The sequence below is a fragment of the Microcaecilia unicolor genome, chromosome 7 (assembly GCF_901765095.1).
Source record: "Microcaecilia unicolor chromosome 7, aMicUni1.1, whole genome shotgun sequence".
Lineage (NCBI taxonomy): Eukaryota > Metazoa > Chordata > Amphibia > Gymnophiona > Siphonopidae > Microcaecilia > Microcaecilia unicolor.
Window position 1 is genome coordinate 310349271 of NC_044037.1, and position 21686 is coordinate 310370956.

Sequence of the window (21686 nt, forward strand, 5' to 3'; positions counted from 1 at the left end):
GAGCTTTTCCAGTTGCTACTTTGAGCTTGGGGAATAAGCCTACAGAGGTCACTATTTCACTAATTCTATACAAGTCGCCAAAAATTGTGTGTGGAATTTAATTGAATAATAAGCTAATTAGCGCCAATAATTGGCTGAATATTGGACTTAACCGGCTATGCTAGTAGGCTCTAAAAAAATGGATATTCAGTGCTGAAGACAGACAGAGCCCAGCATTGAAAAGGCCAAAGGACCATCAAGCCCAGCATGTCTCCAACAGCGGCAAATCCAGGCCCCAAGAACCCGGAAAACCCCCCAAATTTAATAATGATCAATGGACTTTTCCTTCAGGAATCTGTCCAGACCCCCTTTAAACTCGGCAAGGCCAGCTGCCGTCACTATCTTCTCTGGCAATGAGTTCCAGAGTCTAACTACGCGCTGAGTAAAGAAAAACTTTCTCTGATTTGTTTTAAACCTACCACATTCTAGTTTCATCTTGTGTCCCCTGGTTCTATTATTGTTAGAAAGTGTAAACAAATGCTTCACATCTGTCCGCTCTACCCCACTCATTATTTTGTAGACCGCTATCATATCACCCCTCAGCCGCCTTTTCTCCAGGCTAAAGAGTCCTAGCCATCTTAATTTCTCCTTTGCCGTTCACTGTATTGGGGAGCTCAACAATCCTTATGCTGTTCCACCTGCTTCTATTTTCCTGATCGTCAATTGATGTGTGCAACTTTAGACTCCAGTTCTGTTCATGCAGTCTTATTGCCATGAGAACCTTTCCTCCTCTTGTTGCTTTCCAAACATTCTCGTATTTTTTCAATGGAGGACTGTAGCTCAAAGAGCTTATTGTCTAGAACTGCCATCAGGCTCCTTGTGATTTCTTGACCTGCACTATTTTGCAACAGTTAGACATGCATCCCCAGTTCCTCTGCTATCATGTTTGATACGTGTCAACCCAGTCTTTAGTTTCTTGCAGCTTTTTCTTTGCCATTTAGTGGAAAATTGCGCTTCAAAAAATGCCATGCACTCTAGGGCTTGCCGATTAGCCATACTGGCCTGCCTTAGTTTATTTATTAATTTATTAGGATTTATTTACCATCTTTTTGAAAAAAATCACCCAAGGCAGTGTACAGCAAAAATAAGTTGAGCATATGCAACAGACAATTATAGCAGGTATTTCACTGTCTCGGCGTTATTTATATGAGTATTGGGAGTTTTCTTGGGAGCTGGTCTGCCAGGCTTCTGTTTAGCACCCGATCATCATGTGTCCCCCCTGTCCACATTAAATTTCATCTGTCCTTTAGATGCCCACGCTTTAAGTCTTACAAAGTCCTCCTGTAATTTCTTACAACCCTCATATTTCATCTGCAAATTTGATCACCCATTGTCCCTATTTGTAGACCATTTATAAATATGTTAAAAACCACCAGCCCAGTACAGATCCCTTCTTCCATTAAGAAAATTGTCTGTTTAATCCTACCCTGTGTTTTAACCAATTCCAATCCGCAACAGAACATTGCCTCCTATCCCATTGCTTTTCAATTCCCTCGGGAGTCCACCATGAAGGAAATCTAGATACTCTACATCAGCTGGCTCACCTTAAGCCACAACTTTATTCATTCCTTTAAGAAAATATAACAGATTGGTGAGGCAAGAGTTTGCTTGGCTGTATCCATGTTTATAACCATGTTTGCCCATGTGTTCAGTAATTTTGTCCTTTGTAATGGTTTATACAATTTTGCCTGGCACTGACATCACGCCGGTTCACGGATGAGCCCTGGATGAAAGGAGGGATGAGGAAAGCAGAGGATATGATGAGGGATGGAGGCTGCTGTTACCTGCTATCTTTCAGCATGTTCAGAATGTCCTCTCGGAAAGTGTCTCTGTTCTTCTCCAAGAAACCTCTGACATCATATAGGACCTGCAAAGGAGGAAAGGATAATTAGACCAATAGAGAAGAAGTGAAGAGCTTCAGAACAGATCCACCAGTAAGGGTGAAAAATGATTGCATCCTTTCTAAGTCCATTTCTATCCTCAGATATTGAAAGTGAGGCTCCTGCCTGCTAAATCGCGTTCAGCAGGCAATTACCTGGGCAGTGCCACTGAATATTGGCACTAACTGGACATTTTGAAAATGAGCAATAGAGGGGCTCCCTGAAGGTAGATTTGGGAAGGGCCCGGCAACATTCAGTGCTGAAGCCCACAAACCTAAGTTCATAAATAGCAGTCCGAACTTTGGGCACTTAGCTATGTGGGTGCTGGCACTGAACACTGACAAGCACCCACATAACTACCAGGTAGTGACTTGAAGCTGATCCCCTCCCAATCCCCCCTTCCATCCACCCCTCCACGTTACAACGGCCTCCCCAGACCTAACTGAAGAGGCCTGGTGGTCTAGTGGGAGTCAGGGTAGGTGTGAACCCCACTTGTTCCTGTCCCAACAGCCTCTAGACCACCAGACCTAGTCATCTCATTAGGGTACTGCCACATATAAGTCAAGAACAAACTGGATTTATGGTGAGAAGAACATCTTTAGACAATTAGGATCTCTTTTCTGACATTCAGCATTTTGCACAGTGACAAGAGGTCCTGGAGGTTGCCTTATTCCAAGATGTCAAAAAGGCCTTTGAAAACGTTGAGTGGGACTATCTTTTCAACACTATGCAATGGTTTGTGATTGCACAACACGTCATTCAGGTAGTAAAGTTATTGTATACCTGTCCAGTGATTCATCTTTCAGGGGGCTCAGCTCTGCTCCAGCTGTTCCACATAAGGGGATGAGACAGGTTTGTCCCCTTTCTCCCTTATTATTTTTTTTATCATTATTTCCCCAAATCTTCCATCAAAGAAAACAATTCTTTGAGGAATAGTAAAATCATCAAAAATACAAACCAAAAAGAAATGAAACATAATTGAAAACAAGTAGATATCACTGTTAGTTCACTTGAGAGAGACACAAGAAGCTAATTAGAGGAAGGCAAATTACACAGGAAAAAAATAAGCAGCCTAATTCAATCAAATTCAATAAGGACCTGAAAATGTCCTTAGTAACACCAGAGTCTTGAGCTGAAGCACTTCTGCCTTCTAAAAAGAACTGTAACATATATGTCTCATAAAACACAAAGGAAATCTCACCCGCTTGTGCAGTTCTAGAATAATGGCAGTTTAATAGTTAAATGAGGTTCTAATTGGCGTTAATAGCAGTAATGATGGCATTCTGTAAGCTCAACACTCATCTGCTTGGTGTTGTGGACACGGGATGGGTATGGGTGGGTCAAGGGAACCCCAGCACTTGTGAGTGCAGTTGGGCTCAAGGAGTTACACCAGCCTTGGACATTGCATAGAGGGAGACACTAAAATGTGGACTTGGGCTTGTATTCTATTGTGTGCATAATTACCCATTTAGAATTTGTGCTCAGCACCTAATTTTAGGCACCCTTTAGAGAATTAGTCCCAGGTCCCTAAATGATTAGAAGATGAAAGGGGTGAGGTAGGACTGTCACCTGAAACATACCTCTCCTGCATAATGGTTGATCCCAAATTGCTGATCAGCTACCCGGGGCTTTACATAATAGTGGTTACCCTAAAATAATAAGAAAAGAGAAGATGTTTTAGGTAAGACAATAATATTGCTAGATTCATGATCTTTTCTGAGCAATACATTTTCCTTCTGGTCAAGTCTCCTGTATTTTGGTTCATCTCGAATACTCATGGAGGAAATCTTGTAACACTATTTCACTTATCTTAATAGAATAGTGTTTGCTGGATACAGCTCTCCGCTGTGCGGTCCTCCTCCACTTGCTGCCCTGAGCAAACACTATTCTATTAAGATAAGTGAAATAGTGTTATAGCGTGTTAAGCTCCAGTAGTGTTCTACGCACGGATAACAGACTGTTTTTGTATTTGCAAAAAAATAAAACTAAAAAAATATTGTGCATAGTCAGCATTGAGCATAGCTACCACAGACAATGAAAGTTATTTAGATCTGTGGCACTGGGTTTTTTTTTTTGCCTATGATGAAGAGAGGACCATTTTGGCCCATTTAAGCTCCTTGAGATCAAATTTTGGTCTCGGAGCTCTTTGAGGCTTTTCCCCTTAGTACAGAGCCATTTTGTATTTTGTGGAATTTGTTGTTTGTTTTGAAATTTTGTATACGTCCACACCACGTGAAGAGTTCTCTTTTGTAGAACGTAGCCAGTCAATATTCAGCTGGCAGTGGTCAGCCAGTTTTGAAGTGCTGACCATCGCTGGCTAAATTAAACCCAGATAATCAATCATAGGATATGTCTCGGCACTAACACTGAATATCCAGGTCAGCAAAATCCCCTCCACTCCCAATTCTGGGTTCCCCTCAAGTACAGCCTTCCCTCCTGACCAGTAACAGCATCCCCTCCCAGCCTCTGGCTCCCTCAGTACAGTGTCCCCTGCCCAACCCTTGCCCCCCCCCCCCCCAAGTACAGTGTCCCCTGCCAACCCCCACCACCCAAGTACAGTGCCCCTCCTGAAGCCTGAATATTAGCTGCTACATCTTTGATTTCATCCATCTTTGCATCTCTGGTTTACTTACACTGTGCTGCTTGTGAAGCTTTTCCAAGAGGGTCTGGTTTGTGCCATTCGGGAATCGGCTTTCCTCATTAATGAGCGCCAGTAAACCCAACTTCTGTATCCCAGAGAGTAAGAGAAAAAGGTGAGAGGGAGGAACTGTCCATAAAACCATTGCAAATGGATTGTATTTAATTTAAGATTTCAACCCTGAGCATCAGAATTTCCCTGCAGAATAAAGTTCTATCCTCAGATAAGATCAAATGGGAATCGATACCTTTTCAATGAGATCCAGGCACTCGGCATTATCCATCCAGTCTATGGCTTCCCACTTTATTCCCTCCCTAGTAAAGAAAAATATGCAATCCAAGGAGGAATCAGTAGGTGGAACAAGGTGGTAAGTGAATCTTCAAGAATATTTATTTGTGACATTTATATCCCACATTATCCCAAACAAGTTTGAGTTCAGTGTGGCTTACAATAAACAGTAGAGGATACATAACAAAGAACAATGCATAAGAAAGTAATTTGTTGTAAGAATCCAATTTTACAATACAGTATCGTAAACGTAATGGGTTAGCTATGGATGTTTTAACATTTAAAAAATCTATTATGAATGAGAAATTGTACATGAAATAAAGAGGTTAATGGTAAATAGGGTAATAAACAATTTAGGTAATAATTGTTTGAGATATGGTTGTTCTTTGAGAGGGTTTGTTTGAATAGGAACGATTTGAGGATTTTGTGGATTCTAGTATATTCCTGTATATTTCTTATTTTGATTTGGAAGGAGTTCTAGGTAAGTGAAGTCTGCAGAGTGGACAGTTTTGTAGGTCACTTTTTTGCAATTTGGGAGGTGTAGTCTGAGATGGTTTCTTGCCTCATATTTAGTGTTTCTTTGAGGTAAGTTTATTAATGGTACCATATATTCTGGAGCTGAAAGATAAAGGTACATAATTTGAAGGGGATTCTCGCTTTGATGGGAAGGTTAAAAGTATAAATTCAAATTCCAGAACCCCTCAACCTGCACAGCACATGAACTACCCCCCCCCCCCCAAGACCAACCCCAACTGCATATCCACCATCTACCCCTTAAAATCCCATCTTTACTGAAATAATTTCCATTCGTCCCCCCACAGGGGCCTGCATTGGATTGGCCGCTGTCGGGGACAGGATGCTGTGCTCGATGGACCTTTGGTCTTTTCCCAGTATGGCATTACTTATGTACTTATGCATTTTCCCTAATAATCTTTCATCTAGATTTATGTTCTCTTACAGAGGTCTTGAGATCATTTGAAGTGCAATGCACGCTGTTTGCTACTGATTTTCAATGTTTTTTAAGCATTGGCTCCAGATGAAAGTTACAGGTTATGGATGGAAGGGGATAAGCTCAATATTAATATGAATGAGCAACAGAGAAATGCCCACGAATCAGCAAGTAAACTAGTAAATTCAACTATATTCAAGACACGTTGAATCAGTAAGTGATAAGTAGTGTAATTCCCCATGGAACGGGTATTACTAGAGTGATAGATTTTTTTTTCCAGAGCCCTGGGGAGAGGGAGGTCCATGCCAGAGGGCTGGACTGGTAGGATATCCCTGGATAGGAGGAAGCCCAGCCCATGGGGGTGGTTTTGAAATACAATGCAGAGAAATAGTGCCCTGGTACTGAAGAGTGACAGGGAAGGATATAAAGCTAGAGTTATGCTTTTTTTTAGGGGGGGGGGGGGGGGGGTTGGTTGGTTGTCTGATGGTCCCCTGCAAAGAGACCGGGAGGAGAAAAGGGGAATCCTAAGTGAGGAGTCTGATCACTGGCTGTAAAGGAGGGTTGTGGCAACCAGGCTACTGTCAGGTGTGAGGTGTGTGAGTTACTATGGAACTTTTTAAGTCTAAGTGCTTTGAAAATGAGACCCTGTGTGTGCTACGGGTGGGCAGAGGAGAGATCCAGCACAGGGGATTGGAGCCAGCGAGAGCTCAGTCCTGAGACCAGGGTGGATCTAGAGAGGGGTCACCACTGGAAGGGTCTGAGGCTACAGAGATGGAATTAGTGCTGTGAGGAGGAGAAACAGCTACTGAGAATAGCTCTGCCTTGCAGGATGGGCATGGACAGATGGTATAGGAGCTCCCCTGAGAAACACCAGAAGGATTGGATCCAAGTTGGAGTTTATATGCTGTTTGGACTGCTTAATAAAGCTTTAAAGTCTGCCTGTTGCAGTTGGAAGAGTTTGCATAAGCTGTGACTAAAGTGTATCTTTGAGCACGAGGGTACGAGTGCTTTCCAAACCCCTGATCCCAATTCCAGACCATATACGCGCTCCCAAGCTCGACTGCAGGCAAACTGGAATGGATGAGAGGTGAGTGGCCCTGAATGTGGAACTGAACTGAACTCTGTTTTATGGGCCAGGGCTCCAGCTAGCGCACGGGTGAGACCCGGGTTACACTAAAGTTTGTATTGAATACGGTCAGCTTCCTGGTAGGTGTTTTAAAATATGGATATGTATCCTAATACCCTGACAGAAAGAAAGAAGGGCCTGATGCACAAAATGTACCGGGCCAGCAATGTGCTTTTTTGACTGATTCAGCAGGTTTTTACCGTGCGGGGCAGCAGACAATGGGAATCCTATGCTAATATATTTTAATGAGCTGTTTAGCATTCAAATGTGCATTCCAAGCGATGCACAGAAGGAGCTCCTTCCTTTTATGAGGTACTTGAGGTCAGGAGCTGTCTCTGTGTTGTTGCCTGTTCTCTTCTTCCTTGGAATGCAGAGAATCTTGATGAAAGGCTGGAGCTAATCCTTGGGAAGGCACCAATGCTGTCAGTGTAGGGTTTCCTATTGTTTCTTGGTGCTGGCAGCCAAGGGTGATTGTGGCAGGGGGAAAGCATACTGCCGAGAAACCAGCTGCCAGGCCTGCATGCTCTTGTCGAGTCCCGAAAACAAGAAGTGCTCTTTGGGACTACAAGGCGGAAGGCTGACTTCCTCCCTCCGTGTCTGGGCTCGAGATTGCTCGCCCCCCCCCCCCCCCCTCATCACCTCCAGGATAAGATCCTACCACCCTCCACCACTGTTCCGTGCCTCCGAATGACATGCTGCAACCTTTCAAGTTGACTCCCCCCACCCACCCAAAAAAGAAAGAAGACGGCCAGTCGGCACAGAACGGGATGTCTTGGGTCGCCAAAGAGAGCAGAGACGATGTTGCTACACATCACGCCTTTGAGTGCCTGAAAGCTGTGGGTAGCATATGCTAGCTCAGAATGCAAAGAGCAGCCAGGCTTAGCGACTGGTTGTTCTGCATATGTGCAGCTTAGTGACTTGCCGAGCTGCTCACTGTTTTTGCAAGCAGCTCATTTGCATGTGATTTTTTTTTTTTGGCATTCCCTCGCTATTTCCACCTCAGTAATTTATACTGAGGTGGAAATAGCAATCGGTGCTTTACAGGGACTTTTGTGCATTGAGCCCTAAGAACATAAGCATTGCCATTCTGGGACAGACCGAAGGTCCATCAAGCCCAGCATCCTGTTTCCAACAGTGGCCAATCCAGGTCACAAATACCTGGCAAGATCCCAAAAAAGTACAATACATTTTATGCTGCTTATCCCAGAAATAAAGCAGTGGATTTTCCCCAAGTGCATTTTAATAATGGGTTATGGACTGTTCTTTTAAGAAAGTATCCAAACCTTTTTTTTTAAACCCTGCTAAGCTAACTGCTTTTACCACATTCTCTGGCAACGAATTCCAGAGTTTACTTACATGTTGAATGAAGAATTATTTGTCCGATTTGTTTTAAATTTACTACTTAGTAGCTTTATTCCATGCTCCCTAGTCCTGACTGGTTAATAGCGCACTGTTAATAGGCTAAATGCTCTTTGTGCTAATTTTTGTAAATGGCCACATCCTAATGATGACATTAGTGAATGGCCATGTAATGAAAAAATGGAAAAATAGCTCTTTTTCACAGCTGAGGAAAAAAGGTCTAAGCGTGTGGGACTGACCCGCATCTGGGCATTTCTTACTGCAGCTTAGTAAAAGGAGCCTTATTTGAGTTTAAGGCCAATAGGAGGTTGGTTGGTCCTTTTCAATCAAGGTTTTGGGCCCTACATAGCAATGTTTCTCAACTTCTTCGAGTCAAGTACTCTAAGTCGGTGGCGTAACAAGACAGTCAATTTTGGGTGGACACAAAATTCTCTGCCTCGCCCTACCCCCACCTCAAAATATAAATATTTTAGCTAATGAGGATCGCCAAGTTCTGTCAGCTGAAGACTTTCTCTGAAGTTGGGCAGAACTCCCTTTTACCAAGCTTGGCAGGCAGCAGTAACATCCCTAAGCCACTGATGCCAGCACCCCATACATGCTTAGTTGTGGGTGGCTCAAGGATGCTGTCGCCGACTGCAGAGCTTGGTAGAAGAGAATTCTGGCCGTTTTTGGAGGAGGTCCTCAGTGGGGGAGATTTGGGATCTCTACCAGCTATTCAGCAAGGGTCAGAACCGGTGTTAGATGTGCTAGGTCCCAGGTCAGAAAAAGGAGGGGCCCCCTTCCTGATCCCTTCCCTGCCTCCCCTGCAATTTCCTCATCTGCCAAAGGGTGGGCTTCTGGGTTAGTGACAGGCAGCGTATAGGAATTGCCACTGCTGCTGCCCGGGACCCATTGGATAGAGCAATGCAGGACTGAGGAAGCCCAGCCTGTTCCTTCAACGCCAGTGCTGAAGGTGCATCCGCTGCTGGGTGGGCCCGAGGTCACCCGGACCCAGCTACGCCCCTGCTCTAAGTCAAACAAATTTCAACTGAGTATCCCTGAGCTCCGACAGAAGATATTTTGAAATGGGCATTCAAAAACAGAAATAATCTAATCACGAAATAGAAAATAAAATGACTTTTTCTACCTTTGTCATCTGGTCATTTTATTTTTCTAATTGTGTTGGCTCAAATTCTGTTTTCTGCTTTCCTCCATCTTGTCATTTTTCTCTGTATTTCTTTTTCCTTTCAGCTTCCTTCAATTTATATTTCTGCCTCTCTGTCCAGATTCAATTCATTCTTGCTACACAGTCTTCAAATTCCCTCTTTTTACTGTGTCTGCCTACAGCTTTCCATCTACTTTTCCTCACCTTGGCTGGTTAGTGCGGTGGGTTTGATCCTGGTGTCCTGGGTTGAATTCCCACTGCAGCTCCCTTGTGACCCTAAGCAAGTCACTTAACCCTCCACTGCCCCAGGTACAAAAGCTTAGATTGTGAGCCCACTAGGGACAGAGAAAGTACTTGCATATAAAGTGTACATCGCTGTAGCGCTACAGAAATGATTACCAGCAGTCTCCCACTAACACTTCTCCCCTTCCATCCACCTTTTACCTTCTCTCTCCCTATCTTTCTGTCCAGTATTTTCCCTCTTTCTTTCCCCATCCCTGCGTCCAGTGTCTTCCCTCTCTCTCCCCGTTCTTTTAATCCAGCATGTCCCCTCTTTCTCTCCCCACTTCCATCCTGCCTTATTCCCCCCCCCCCCCACCCCCACCCTCCTGCCCCTTCTGTTGCTGTTTTCTCCAGAACAAATAGCAAAATAAGCTATGCCCAGTCCGGGGCCACTGATTTCCTGCACATACTGTCGGCTCTGCTGGCCCCCTTCCCAAGAACAGGAAGTTGACATCCGAGAGGACGGGGACGGGAGAACCGACAGCGCCTGCAGGAAAATGGCAGCTTTAGGCTGGCTGTAGGTTGTTTTGCCACTTGCTCTGGGGAAACAGCAGTGCCGGTTGTTAAGTTTTTAAGAATTTTGGGAGCCAGTTGTTAAAGTAGGGCCCTCCATGGCTACTTTAACAACTGGCTCCCAAAATGTGGGCTTGGGCCCCCTGCTGAATTCTCTTTTACTTTGCTGGTGGGGATGCTGAGCCCTGCCAGCCAAGTAAATAGACTACTGCTGCTCCCCACAGCAGGCTGGGACTTCTCCAGCTTGTGAGAGAAGCTGCTCAGAGCAAGACGTTGGGAGTGATGGCAGTCCATTTATTGGCTGCCAGCAAAGGTATGCCTAGTGTGCCCGCACAAAGGGAGGGAGCAGAGAGAGGCAAGTGTTGCTCCCCCACCCCCGGCCAGCCCTGGCCCTTCCAACTGCAGAGCTGGCTACGTCCGGAGAAAGAGCCTGTTAAAAATTTACCAGCACACCCCTGTATATAAGATTACCTAAACAGGCCCTTATACTTCATCAGCAACCTAGTATGCCTTTCAAAATGATCTGATGCTCAAGTGAACTTAATTATATTATTGGAAATACAGGAAAGTGCAAGAGAAATGCAATCAGATAATACCAATAACTCAAACTTCCAGCCTGCAAATATTTTCATCTCAAAAGTATCTTTGAGAAAATGGTAAGCTATAGAGCATCAAAAACCTCAATGCTAATTAAACCCGCTGGGTTCGAGCATGTAAGCATCTGCTCTTTGGCGCTGAGGGAACTGTGTGTCCATCACAACATAAGGGAGGGGGAGGGGCTGTGATTAATACATAGCAATTGATACTAAGATCAGTCACAATGCAGCGGCCTTGACTTGTTTCCTACCTGTTGTACTCCAGCTGCTCCAAGGAGAACGTATGTTTATTGAAGTATTCCTGCAGCTTCTCATTTGCATAATTAATATTAAACTGTTCAAAACGATTCACCTACATGATTGAAAAACATATGACATGGAATACAGATAAACATACAAATGGAATACAGTAAAAGCGACATCACCAAAGCCCTGGGACACCTAAATCCTCCTGTGTGATTACTCTTAACGTGGAACCTTGCATGATATAGCTATAATTCAGGTTCTTCTTTCCCAGATGCATCACTTTGCACCAGCTCACATTAAACGTCATCTGCCATTTGGTTGCCCAGTCTCCCAGTCTGTTATGGTCCTCTTGTAATTTTTCATAATCCTCTTGCGACTTAACAGCTTTGAATAACTTTGTGTCGTCAGCAAATTTAATTACCTCACTAGTTACTCCCGTCTCTAGATAATTTATAAATATGATAAAATGCAATGACCCCAGCACACAGACCCCTGGGGAACCCCATTATCAACCCTTCTCCATTGAGAATAACTGACCATTTAATCCTACTCTCTGTTTTCTATCTTTTAACCAGTTTTTAATCCACAATAGAACACCACCTCCTATCCCAATACTCTCCAATTTCCACTGGAGTCTTTCATAAGGTACTTTGTCAAATGCCTTTTGAAAATCCAGATATACAATATCAGCCTGCTCACATTTATCCACATGTTTGTTCAACCCTTCAAAGAAATGAAGTAGATTAGTAAGACTAATGAGACAAAGCCAAATGTATATGCTCTGTAATTTTGTTCTTTATAATGGTCTCTATCATTTTGCCCGGCACTGACATCAGGATCACCGGTCTATAATTTCCTGGATCACTTCTAGGAACGTTTTAAAAAATTGGCATTACAATGGCCACCCTGCAATCTTCTGGTACCATGCCTTGATTTCAAAGATAAATTATATATTACTAACAATAGCTCTTCAAGTTCATTTTTTTTTTTCAATTCTATCAGTACTCTGGGATGTATATCGTCTGGTCCAGGTGATTTGCTACTTTTCAATTTGTCAAATTGCCCTATACACCTTCCAGGTTTAGAGAGATTGTTTTTCTGTTTCTTTGATTCATCAGTACTGAATACCATTTCTGCCACTAATATCTGCCCCACTTCTTTCTCGGTGAAAACTGAAGCAGAAGCAATGAATTCATTCAATCACTGCGCTATGGCTTCCTGTGCCTATTAGATGTGCTTTATACTGATACTATAGTAACTGTAAAATAGCCCCCTTAAAGGTTAGCCTATGGAACTGTAACAGACTTTATATGATAAGAAAAACTATTCCTTAAACTCCTTTGCTAAGTGAACAGAGTAAGTTAAAATAAAGTTCCAGAGGTTACCTATTTAATTCCAAGTCTACCTTTCCCCAAGCTTAAAAACAATTTCCCAGCAAATTCTAACCAATGAAGACCTGGAAAGCTGGAGAAACAAATGTAGAAAATGAAGAACAAATATTTAAAGGGAAATGACCATTGAAACGGTACATAACTGGTCATCTGACGATATTCAGCGCCAGATTGAATACATAGTAACATAGTAAATGACGGCAGAAAAAGACCTGCATGGTCCATCCAGTCTGCCCAACAAGACAAACTCATATGTGCTACATTTTGTGTATACCCTTCTTTGATTTGTACCTGTGCTCTTCAGGGCACAGACCGTATAAGTCTGCCCAGCACTAGCCCCGCCTCCCAACCACCGGCTCTGGCATAGACCGTATAAGTCTGCCCAGCACTATCCCCGCCTCCCAACCACCAGCCCCGCCTCCCGCCACCGGCTGGCTCTGCCACCCAATCTCTGCTAAGCTCCTGAGGATCCATTCCTTCTGAACAGGATTCCTTTATGTTTATCCCATGCATGTTTAAATTCCGTTACCGTTTTCATTTCCACCACCTCCCACGGGAGGGCATTCCAAGCATCCACTACTCTCTCCGTGAAAAAATACTTCCTGACATGAATATCGCTAGCTAGTGGGTTAAATATAGATGGTTATATTTGGCTGCCCCAATAAGTGGAATAAATTTGGCTGGCTCCAATTTAACCAGCCAACGCTAAAAATTGGCTTTGCCGGTTAAGGTGAAATTGGCCAAAGTTAAAGCGGAAATGGCTCAGAATTAAATATCCAGGTTCAGCTTGGATCACGGGAGACAGTCTGGCTATCTCCTGCGGTCTGAATATCGGGGCCCGTATGTCTTACCCAGTCTGCCCATCCTTTCCTCTCCCTTAGAAATTCTATGTGCTTATCCTTTTTATTCTGCCGTTTCTTTCTTTGATTTAGTTCACGACTTTTAAGAACATAAGAATAGCCATACTGGGTCAGATAAATGGTCCATCTAGTCCAGTATCCTGTTTCCAACAGTGGTGAATCCAGGTCACAAGTACCTGGCAGAAACCCAAGTGGTAGCACCAATCCCAGCACAAGCAGTGGCTTCCCCACGTCCATCTCAATAACAGACTACGGACTTTTCCTCCAGGAACTTATCCAAACCTTTTTTAAACCCAGATACGCTAACTCTCCGGCAGCAACTTCCAGAGCTTAACTATTCATTGAGTGAAAAAATATTTCCTCTTATTGTTTTTAAAAATATTTCCATGTAATTTCACTGAAAGAGTAAAAAATTGATTCATTTCTACTCGTTCTACACCACTCAGAATTTTGTAGATCTGTATCATATCCCCCCTCAGCTGTCTCTTTTCCAAGCTGAAGAGCCCTAACCTCTTTAGCCTTTCCTCATACGAGAGGAGTTCTATCCCCTTTATCATTTTCATCACTCTTCTTTGAACCTTTTCTAATTCCGCTATATCTTTTTCAGATGCGGCGACCACAATTGAACAGAATACTTAAGGTAAGGTCGCACCATAGAGTGATAGACAGGCATTATAATAATCTTGGTCTTATTTTGAATCCCATTCCTTACAATTCCTAGCATCCTGTCCACTGCTCAGGCACTAGGTTGTCCCTCTGCTCCACAGGACTGTTTCTTCTAAGAAAGATGACCAAGTGCCTGCTTTTTTGCCATTCATATGTTGGACATTCCAGTTTGTAAAATGGCTGTTCATCCATCTCATGTACTTGTTGTTGGAAAATACATGTGAGATAGACGTCCGTTTTGGACACTATGAGCTGGACATCTCTATTCTGATGTGGATATCCTTTCAAAAATGCTCCTCCATGCCTACTAGAAATTTTTCTAGTGGTCATACAAGTTAATTGTCGATTATTTAATCAGAATTGCATTTGTATAATCGCACAAAACTCCTTACCTGAAAATTCTCAAATCCAAAGATGTCCAGGATGCCAATGGACTGGAAGTCTTCCTTTCCTCTGATCTTGGCATTAATCTTAGCAAGGAGCCAAGAGAAGCACTGGGTGTATAGGGCCATAGCGAGTGAATCTCTGGAGTCCGCTGCCTTAACACAGAGAAGAAAAGGTGGCACTGAGTGAACTGTATGTAGGCACACAGAAGCATAGCAACATACAGCACAGAAAAGCATAAGAGCATACAGCACAGAGAAGCATAGGAACGTACAGCACAGAGAAGCATAGGAACGTACAGCACAGAGAAGCATAAGAGCATACAGCACAGAGAAGCATAGCAACATACAGCACAGAAAAGCATAAGAGCATACAGCACAGAGAAGCAGAAGAGCATACAGCACAGAGAAGCAGAAGAGCATACAGCACAGAGAAGCATAGGAACGTACAGCACAGAGAAGCATAAGAGCATACAGCACAGAGAAGCATAGCAACATACAGCACAGAAAAGCATAAGAGCATACAGCACAGAGAAACATAGGAACGTACAGCACAGAGAAGCAGAAGAGCATACAGCACAGAGAAGCATAGGAACGTACAGCACAGAAAAGCAGAAGAGCATACAGCACAGAGAAGCATAGGAATGTACAGCACAGAAAAGCAGAAGAGCATACAGCACAGAGAAGCAGAAGAGCATACAGCACAGAGAAGCATAGGAACGTACAGCACAGAAAAGCAGAAGAGCATACAGCACAGAGAAGCATAAGAGCATACAGCACAGAGAAGCATAGGAACGTACAGCACAGAAAAGCAGAAGAGCATGCAGCACAGAGAAGCATAGGAACATACAGCACAGAGAAGCACTGTGGATTGAAATTCCATGTGCAAAGGGGAAAAGGATAGTGATAGGAGTGTACTACCGTCCGCCTGGCCAGGACGAACAGACGGATGCGGAAATGTTAAAGGAAATCAGGGACGCAAACAAACTGGGCAACACAATAATAATGGGGGATTTCAATTACCCGCATATAGACTGGGTTAATGTAACATCTGTACACGCAAGGGACATAAGATTTCTTGATGAAATCAAGGACAGCTTCATGGAACAGCTAGTTCAGGAGCCGACAAGAGAAGGAAAAATACTAGACTTAGTCCTTAGTGGTGCTCATGATCTAGTGCAGGGGGTAACGATACGAGGGCCGCTTGATAACAGTGATCATAATATGATCGGTTTTGATATTGGCATTGAAGGAAGTGAAACTAGGAAATCAAGTACGCTAGCGTTTAACTATAGAAAAGGTGATTACGACAAAATGAGAAAAATGGTGAAAAAAAGACTGAAAGGAGCAGCTCGCAGAGTAAAAAACTTGCATCAGGCGTGGATGCTGTTTAAAAACACCATCCTGGAGGTTCAGGACAAATATATTCCACGTATTAGAAAAAAGGGAAAAAAGACTAAACGTCAGCCGGCGTGGCTAAACAGTAAGATAAAGGAAATCATTAGAGCCAAAAAACAATCCTTCAGAAAGTGGAGAAGAGAACCAACTGAAAATAACAGGATAGATCATAAGGAATGCCAAGCCAAATGCAAAGCGGAGATAAGGAGGGCAAAAAAGGACTTTGAGAAGAAATTAGCGTTGGAAGCAAAAATACATAGTAAAAAATTTTTTAGATACATTAAAAGCAGGAAACCGGCCAAAGAGTCGGTTGGGCCGCTGGACGAAAATGGTGTTAAAGGGGCGATCAAGGAGGACAAAGCCGTAGCGGAGAAATTAAATGAATTCTTTGCTTCGGTCTTCACCGAGGAGGATTTGGGGGGGACACCGGTGCCGGAAAGAATATTTGAAGCGGGGGAGTCGGAGAAACTAAACAAATTCTCTGTAACCTTGGAGGATGTAATGGGTCAGTTCAGCAAGCTGAAGAGTAGTAAATCACCGGGACCTGATGGTATTCATCCCAGAGTATTAATAGAACTAAAAAATGAACTTGCGGAGCTACTGTTAGAAATATGCAATCTGTCCCTAAAATCGAGTGTAGTACCGGAAGACTGGAGGGTAGCCAATGTTACTCCGATTTTTAAGAAGGGTTCCAGAGGAGATCCGGGAAATTATAGACCGGTGAGTCTGACGTCGGTGCCGGGCAAGATGGTGGAGGCTATTATTAAGAATAAAATTGCAGAGCATATACAAAAACATGGACTGATGAGACAAAGTCAGCACGGATTTAGTGAAGGGAAGTCTTGCCTCACCAATCTAATGCATTTTTTTGAGGGGGTAAGCAAACATGTGGACAATGGGGAGCCAGTTGATATTGTATATCTGGATTTTCAGAAGGCGTTTGACAAAGTGCCGCACGAAAGACTCCTGAAGAAATTGCAGAGTCATGGAATCGGAGGTAGGGTATTATTATGGATTAAAAACTGGTTGAAAGATAGGAAGCAGAGAGTAGGATTGCGTGGCCAGTATTCTCAGTGGAGGAGGGTAGTTAGTGGGGTCCCGCAGGGGTCTGTGCTGGGTCCGTTGCTTTTTAATGTATTTATAAATGACCTAGAGATGGGAATAACTAGTGAGGTAATTAAATTCGCCGATGACACAAAATTATTCAGGGTCGTCAAGTCGCAGGAGGAATGTGAACGATTACAGGAGGACCTTGCGAGACTGGGAGAATGGGCGTGCAAGTGGCAGATGAAGTTCAATGTTGACAAGTGCAAAGTGATGCATGTGGGTAAGAGGAACCCGAATTATAGCTACGTCTTGCAAGGTTCCGCGTTAGGAGTTACGGATCAAGAAAGGGATCTGGGTGTCGTCGTCGATGATACGCTGAAACCTTCTGCTCAGTGTGCTGCTGCGGCTAGGAAAGCGAATAGAATGTTGGGTGTTATTAGGAAGGGTATGGAGTCCAGGTGTGCGGATGTTATAATGCCGTTGTATCGCTCCATGGTGCGACCGCACCTGGAGTATTGTGTTCAGTACTGGTCTCCGTATCTCAAAAAAGATATAGTAGAATTGGAAAAGGTACAGCGAAGGGCGACGAAAATGATAGTGGGGATGGGACGACTTTCCTATGAAGAGAGGCTGAGAAGGCTAGGGCTTTTCAGCTTGGAGAAGAGACGGCTGAGGGGAGATATGATAGAAGTGTATAAAATAATGAGTGGAATGGATCGGGTGGATGTGAAGCGACTGTTCACGCTATCCAAAAATACTAGGACTAGAGGGCATGAGTTGAAGCTACAGTGTGGTAAATTTAAAACGAATCGGAGAAAATTTTTCTTCACCCAACGTGTAATTAGACTCTGGAATTCGTTGCCGGAGAACGTGGTACGGGCGGTTAGCTTGACGGAGTTTAAAAAGGGGTTAGATAGATTCCTAAAGGACAAGTCCATAGACCGCTATTAAATGGACTTGGAAAAATTCCGCATTTTTAGGTATAACTTGTCTGGAATGTTTTTACGTTTGGGGAGCGTGCCAGGTGCCCTTGACCTGGATTGGCCACTGTCGGTGACAGGATGCTGGGCTAGATGGACCTTTGGTCTTTCCCAGTATAGCACTACTTATGTACTTATGTACATAAGAGCATGCAGCACAGAGAAGCATAGGAACATACAGCACAGATAAGCATAAGAGCATACAGCACAGAGAAGCATAGGAACGTACAGCACAGAAAAGCATAGGAACGTACAGCACAGAAAAGCAGAAGAGCATGCAGCACAGAGAAGCACAGGAACATACAGCACAGAGAAGCATATGAGCATACAGCACAGAGAAGCAGAAGAGCATACAGCACAGAGAAGCATAGGAACGTACAGCACAGAAAAGCAGAAGAGCATGCAGCACAGAGAAGCATAGGAACGTACAGCACAGAGAAGTATAAGAGATACAGCACAGCTTGGAAATGTAATACCTTGAAATCCTCCTCTTTTTTCCCTCTATCTACCTCATGGAATATTACTAAAGACCGAGGTTTATGGACGTTTTCACCTCGTGTATTTTCTACCCAGTGAGAGGCTTCAGTGGATCCCCCCCGTCATTGCCGGTCCTGGTTCCCCACCTGGTCCTGGAGGAACCCCAGCCAGTCCAGTTTTTCAGATACCCACAATGAATATTCATGAGAGATATGTGTATGCAGTGGAAGCAGTGCTTGCAGATGTCTCTCATGAATATTCATTCTGGATATCCCCAAAATCGGACTGGCCGGGGTTCCTCCAGGACCAGGTTTGGCAACCACTACATTAACGGTTTTCTTTTTTTGACTTGGCTTTTAAATAATTTGATAGTGATTTCTTTTAATCTGATTTTGATGACGTTTGCTTTGAGAGATTCAATTTAGATTAGGTTTATAGTGTACTAGCTTTTATTAATTTTAACTTTGTGTGTTGTCATTTATTTTTGTCCTGTCTATTGAAAAAAGTGACTGATTATCTTGTATGCCTGCTTTAAACCACTTAGGACATATAACAATAAGCAGTCTTAAAATGTTTTAACTATGTAAATAAAATAAATCTTTTTTGAAACGTGGCAACCAAGATGGCACACGATTCTCAAGGCCAAACATTAGACCATTCTTCTAACTTTTGTACCCACCACTCAGATTGTCCACCCTGTTGCAAATCTGTGTATTCCACAAAAAGACAAATATTCCTTCTAAACCTTCGGCAATATTACTCACAAATAAGCTGAATGGAATTACATAGTAACACAGTAACATAGTAAATGACGGCAGATAAAGACCTATATGGTCCATCCAGTCTGCCCAACAAGATACTTTATATGTATACCTGAGTTTGATTTGTCCTTGCCTTTCTCAGGGCACAGACCGTAGAAGTCTGCCCAGCACTGTTCTTGTACTAAGTTCTGAAGTTAACATCGAAGCCCCTTAAAATTTACACTCCAGCCCCTCCCTATCTATTCAGTCACAATCAGGGCGTAGACCATAGAAGTCTGCCCAGCTCCCATTTTGTTTCCCAATTACCGGCGTCACCACCCAATCTCGGCTAAGATTCCACTGAACCAATCTTTCTAAACAGGATTCCTTATCCCACGCATGTTTGAATGCCATTACTGTTTTCTTTACTTCGGTCTCCACTGAGGAAGATTTGGGTGGGATACCGGTGTCAGAAATGGTATTTCAAGCGGACGAGTCGGAGAAACTTACTGACTTCACGGTAAACCTGGAGGACGTAATGGGGCAGTTCGGCAAACTGAAAAGTAGCAAATCTCCTGGACCGGATGGTATTCATCCTAGAGTACTGATAGAACTGAAAAATGAGCTTGCGGAGCTACTGTTAGTGATATGCAATTTATCCTTAAAATCGAGCGTGGTACCGGAAGATTGGAGGGTGGCCAATGTAACGCCGATTTTTAAAAAAGGTTCCAGGGGAGATCCGGGAAATTATAGACCGGTGAGTCTGATGTCGGTGCCGGGGAAAATGGTAGAGGCTATTATCAAAAACAAAATTACAGAGCACATCCGAGGACATGGATTACTGAGACCAAGTCAGCACGCCTTTTGTGTGGGGAAATCTTGCCTGACCAGTTTACTTCAATTCTTTGAAGGAGTAAACAAACATGTGGACAAAGGGGAGTCGGTTGATATTGTGTATCTGGATTTTCAAAAGGCGTTTGATAAGGTACCTCATGAAAGGCTACAGAAGAAATTGGAGGGTCATGGGATAGGAGGAAATGTCCTATTGTGGATTAAAAATGGTTGAAGGATAGGAAACAGAGAGTTGGGTTAAATGGGCAGTATACACAATGGAGAAGGGTAGTTAGTGGGGTTCCTCAGGGGTCTGTGCTAGGACCGCTGCTTTTTAATATATTTATAAATGATTTAGAGATGGGAGTAACTAGCGAGGTAATTAAATTTGCTGATGGCACAAAGTTATTTAAAGTCGTTAACTCGCGACAGGATTGTGAAAAATTACAGAAGGATCTTTCGAGACTGGGAGACTGGGCGTCTAAATGGCAGATGACGTTTAATGTGAGCAAGTGCAAGGTGATGCATGTGGGAAAAAAGAACCCGAATTATAGCTACGTCATGCAAGGTTCCACGTTAGGAGTTACAGACCAAGAAAGGGATCTGGGTGTCGTCGTCGATAATACACTGAAACCTTCTGCTCAGTGTGCTGCTGCGGCTAGGAAAGCGAATAGAATGTTGGGTATTATTAGGAAAGGTATGGAAAACAGGTGTGAGGATGTCATAATGCCATTGTATCGATCCGTGGTGCGACCGCAACTTGAGTATTGTGTTCAATTCTGGTCGCCGCATCTCAAGAAAGATATAGCAGAATTGGAAAAGGTGTAGCGAAGGGCGACTAAAATGATAGCGGGGATGGGACGACTTCCCTATGAAGAAAGACTAAGGAGGCTAGGGCTTTTCAGCTTGGAGAAGAGATGGCTGAGGGGCAGTGCTTTTTTTGTGCCGGTACGCAACGGTACGGCGTACCGGCACCTTTTTTTTTTGCTCCCCCCGCCCCGTGAGTCCATGTCCCGCACGCAGTGCCAGCCCCCATTTCCGGCCGCTGCTGCTTCTCCTGTTGAGCAGCAGCGGCCGCTACACAAAGAAAAAGATTTAAAAAAAAATTCAAACCTGGCTGAAACGCGGCACCCTGGCACTGTAGACAGCCATTAGGCATTGGCTGTTGCCCCGCAGCCGCTCCTCCTCTTGCCTCTACGTCACTGCGCTCCTCCGGGGTCTTCCTCCAGGGGCAGTGACGTAAGGCAAGAGGAGGAGCGGTTGCGGGGCAACAGCCAATGCCTAATGGCTGTCTACAGTGCCGGGGTGCCGCGTTTCAGCCAGGTTTCAATTTTTTTTTAATCTTCTTTTTCTTTGTGTAGCGGCCGCTGCTGCTCAACAACAGGAGAAGCAGCAGCGGCCGGAAATAGGGGCTGGTGCCGCGTGCGTTGCGTCTTCGCGCCGTTCGCGCCAAACTTGGCAGGGAGAGGGAATCCAACAGAGGGAAGGATTGGGGAGAGAGAGAAAGAGGGAAAACAACAGAGGGAAGGATTGGGGAGAGAGAAAGAGGGAAAACAACAGAGGGAAGGATTGGGGAGAGAGGGAAAAACAGATGGAAGGATGGGGAGAGAGAGGGAAAAACAGATGGAAGGATGGGGATAGAGAGAGAGGGAAAACAGGGAAGGATTGGGGAGAGAGGGGAAAACAGATGGAAGGATGGGGATAGAGAGAGAGGGAAAACAGGGAAGGATTGGGGAGAGAGAGAAAGGGAAAACAACAGAGGGAAGGATTGGGGAGAGAGGGAAAACAACAGATGGAAGGATGGGGAGAGAGGGAAATACAGATGGAAGGATGGGGAGAGAGGGAAAACCAGA

At 44.0% G+C, this 21686-nt stretch overlaps 1 protein-coding gene across 1 annotated transcript in view; it reads right to left on the minus strand.

Annotated features, from left to right (window-relative positions):
• LOC115475156 (unconventional myosin-X-like) overlaps nucleotides 1-21686 on the minus strand; it is a 272052-nt gene that overhangs the window by 208091 nt on the left and 42275 nt on the right. Inside the window, exons 10-15 of the mRNA XM_030210897.1 lie at nucleotides 14370-14512; nucleotides 11066-11166; nucleotides 4805-4871; nucleotides 4553-4645; nucleotides 3500-3568; nucleotides 1824-1906 (exon numbers count right to left, since the gene is read on the minus strand). Coding sequence (XP_030066757.1) covers nucleotides 1824-1906; nucleotides 3500-3568; nucleotides 4553-4645; nucleotides 4805-4871; nucleotides 11066-11166; nucleotides 14370-14512 — 556 coding nt within the window. The remainder of the gene's footprint in view (nucleotides 1-1823; nucleotides 1907-3499; nucleotides 3569-4552; nucleotides 4646-4804; nucleotides 4872-11065; nucleotides 11167-14369; nucleotides 14513-21686) is intronic.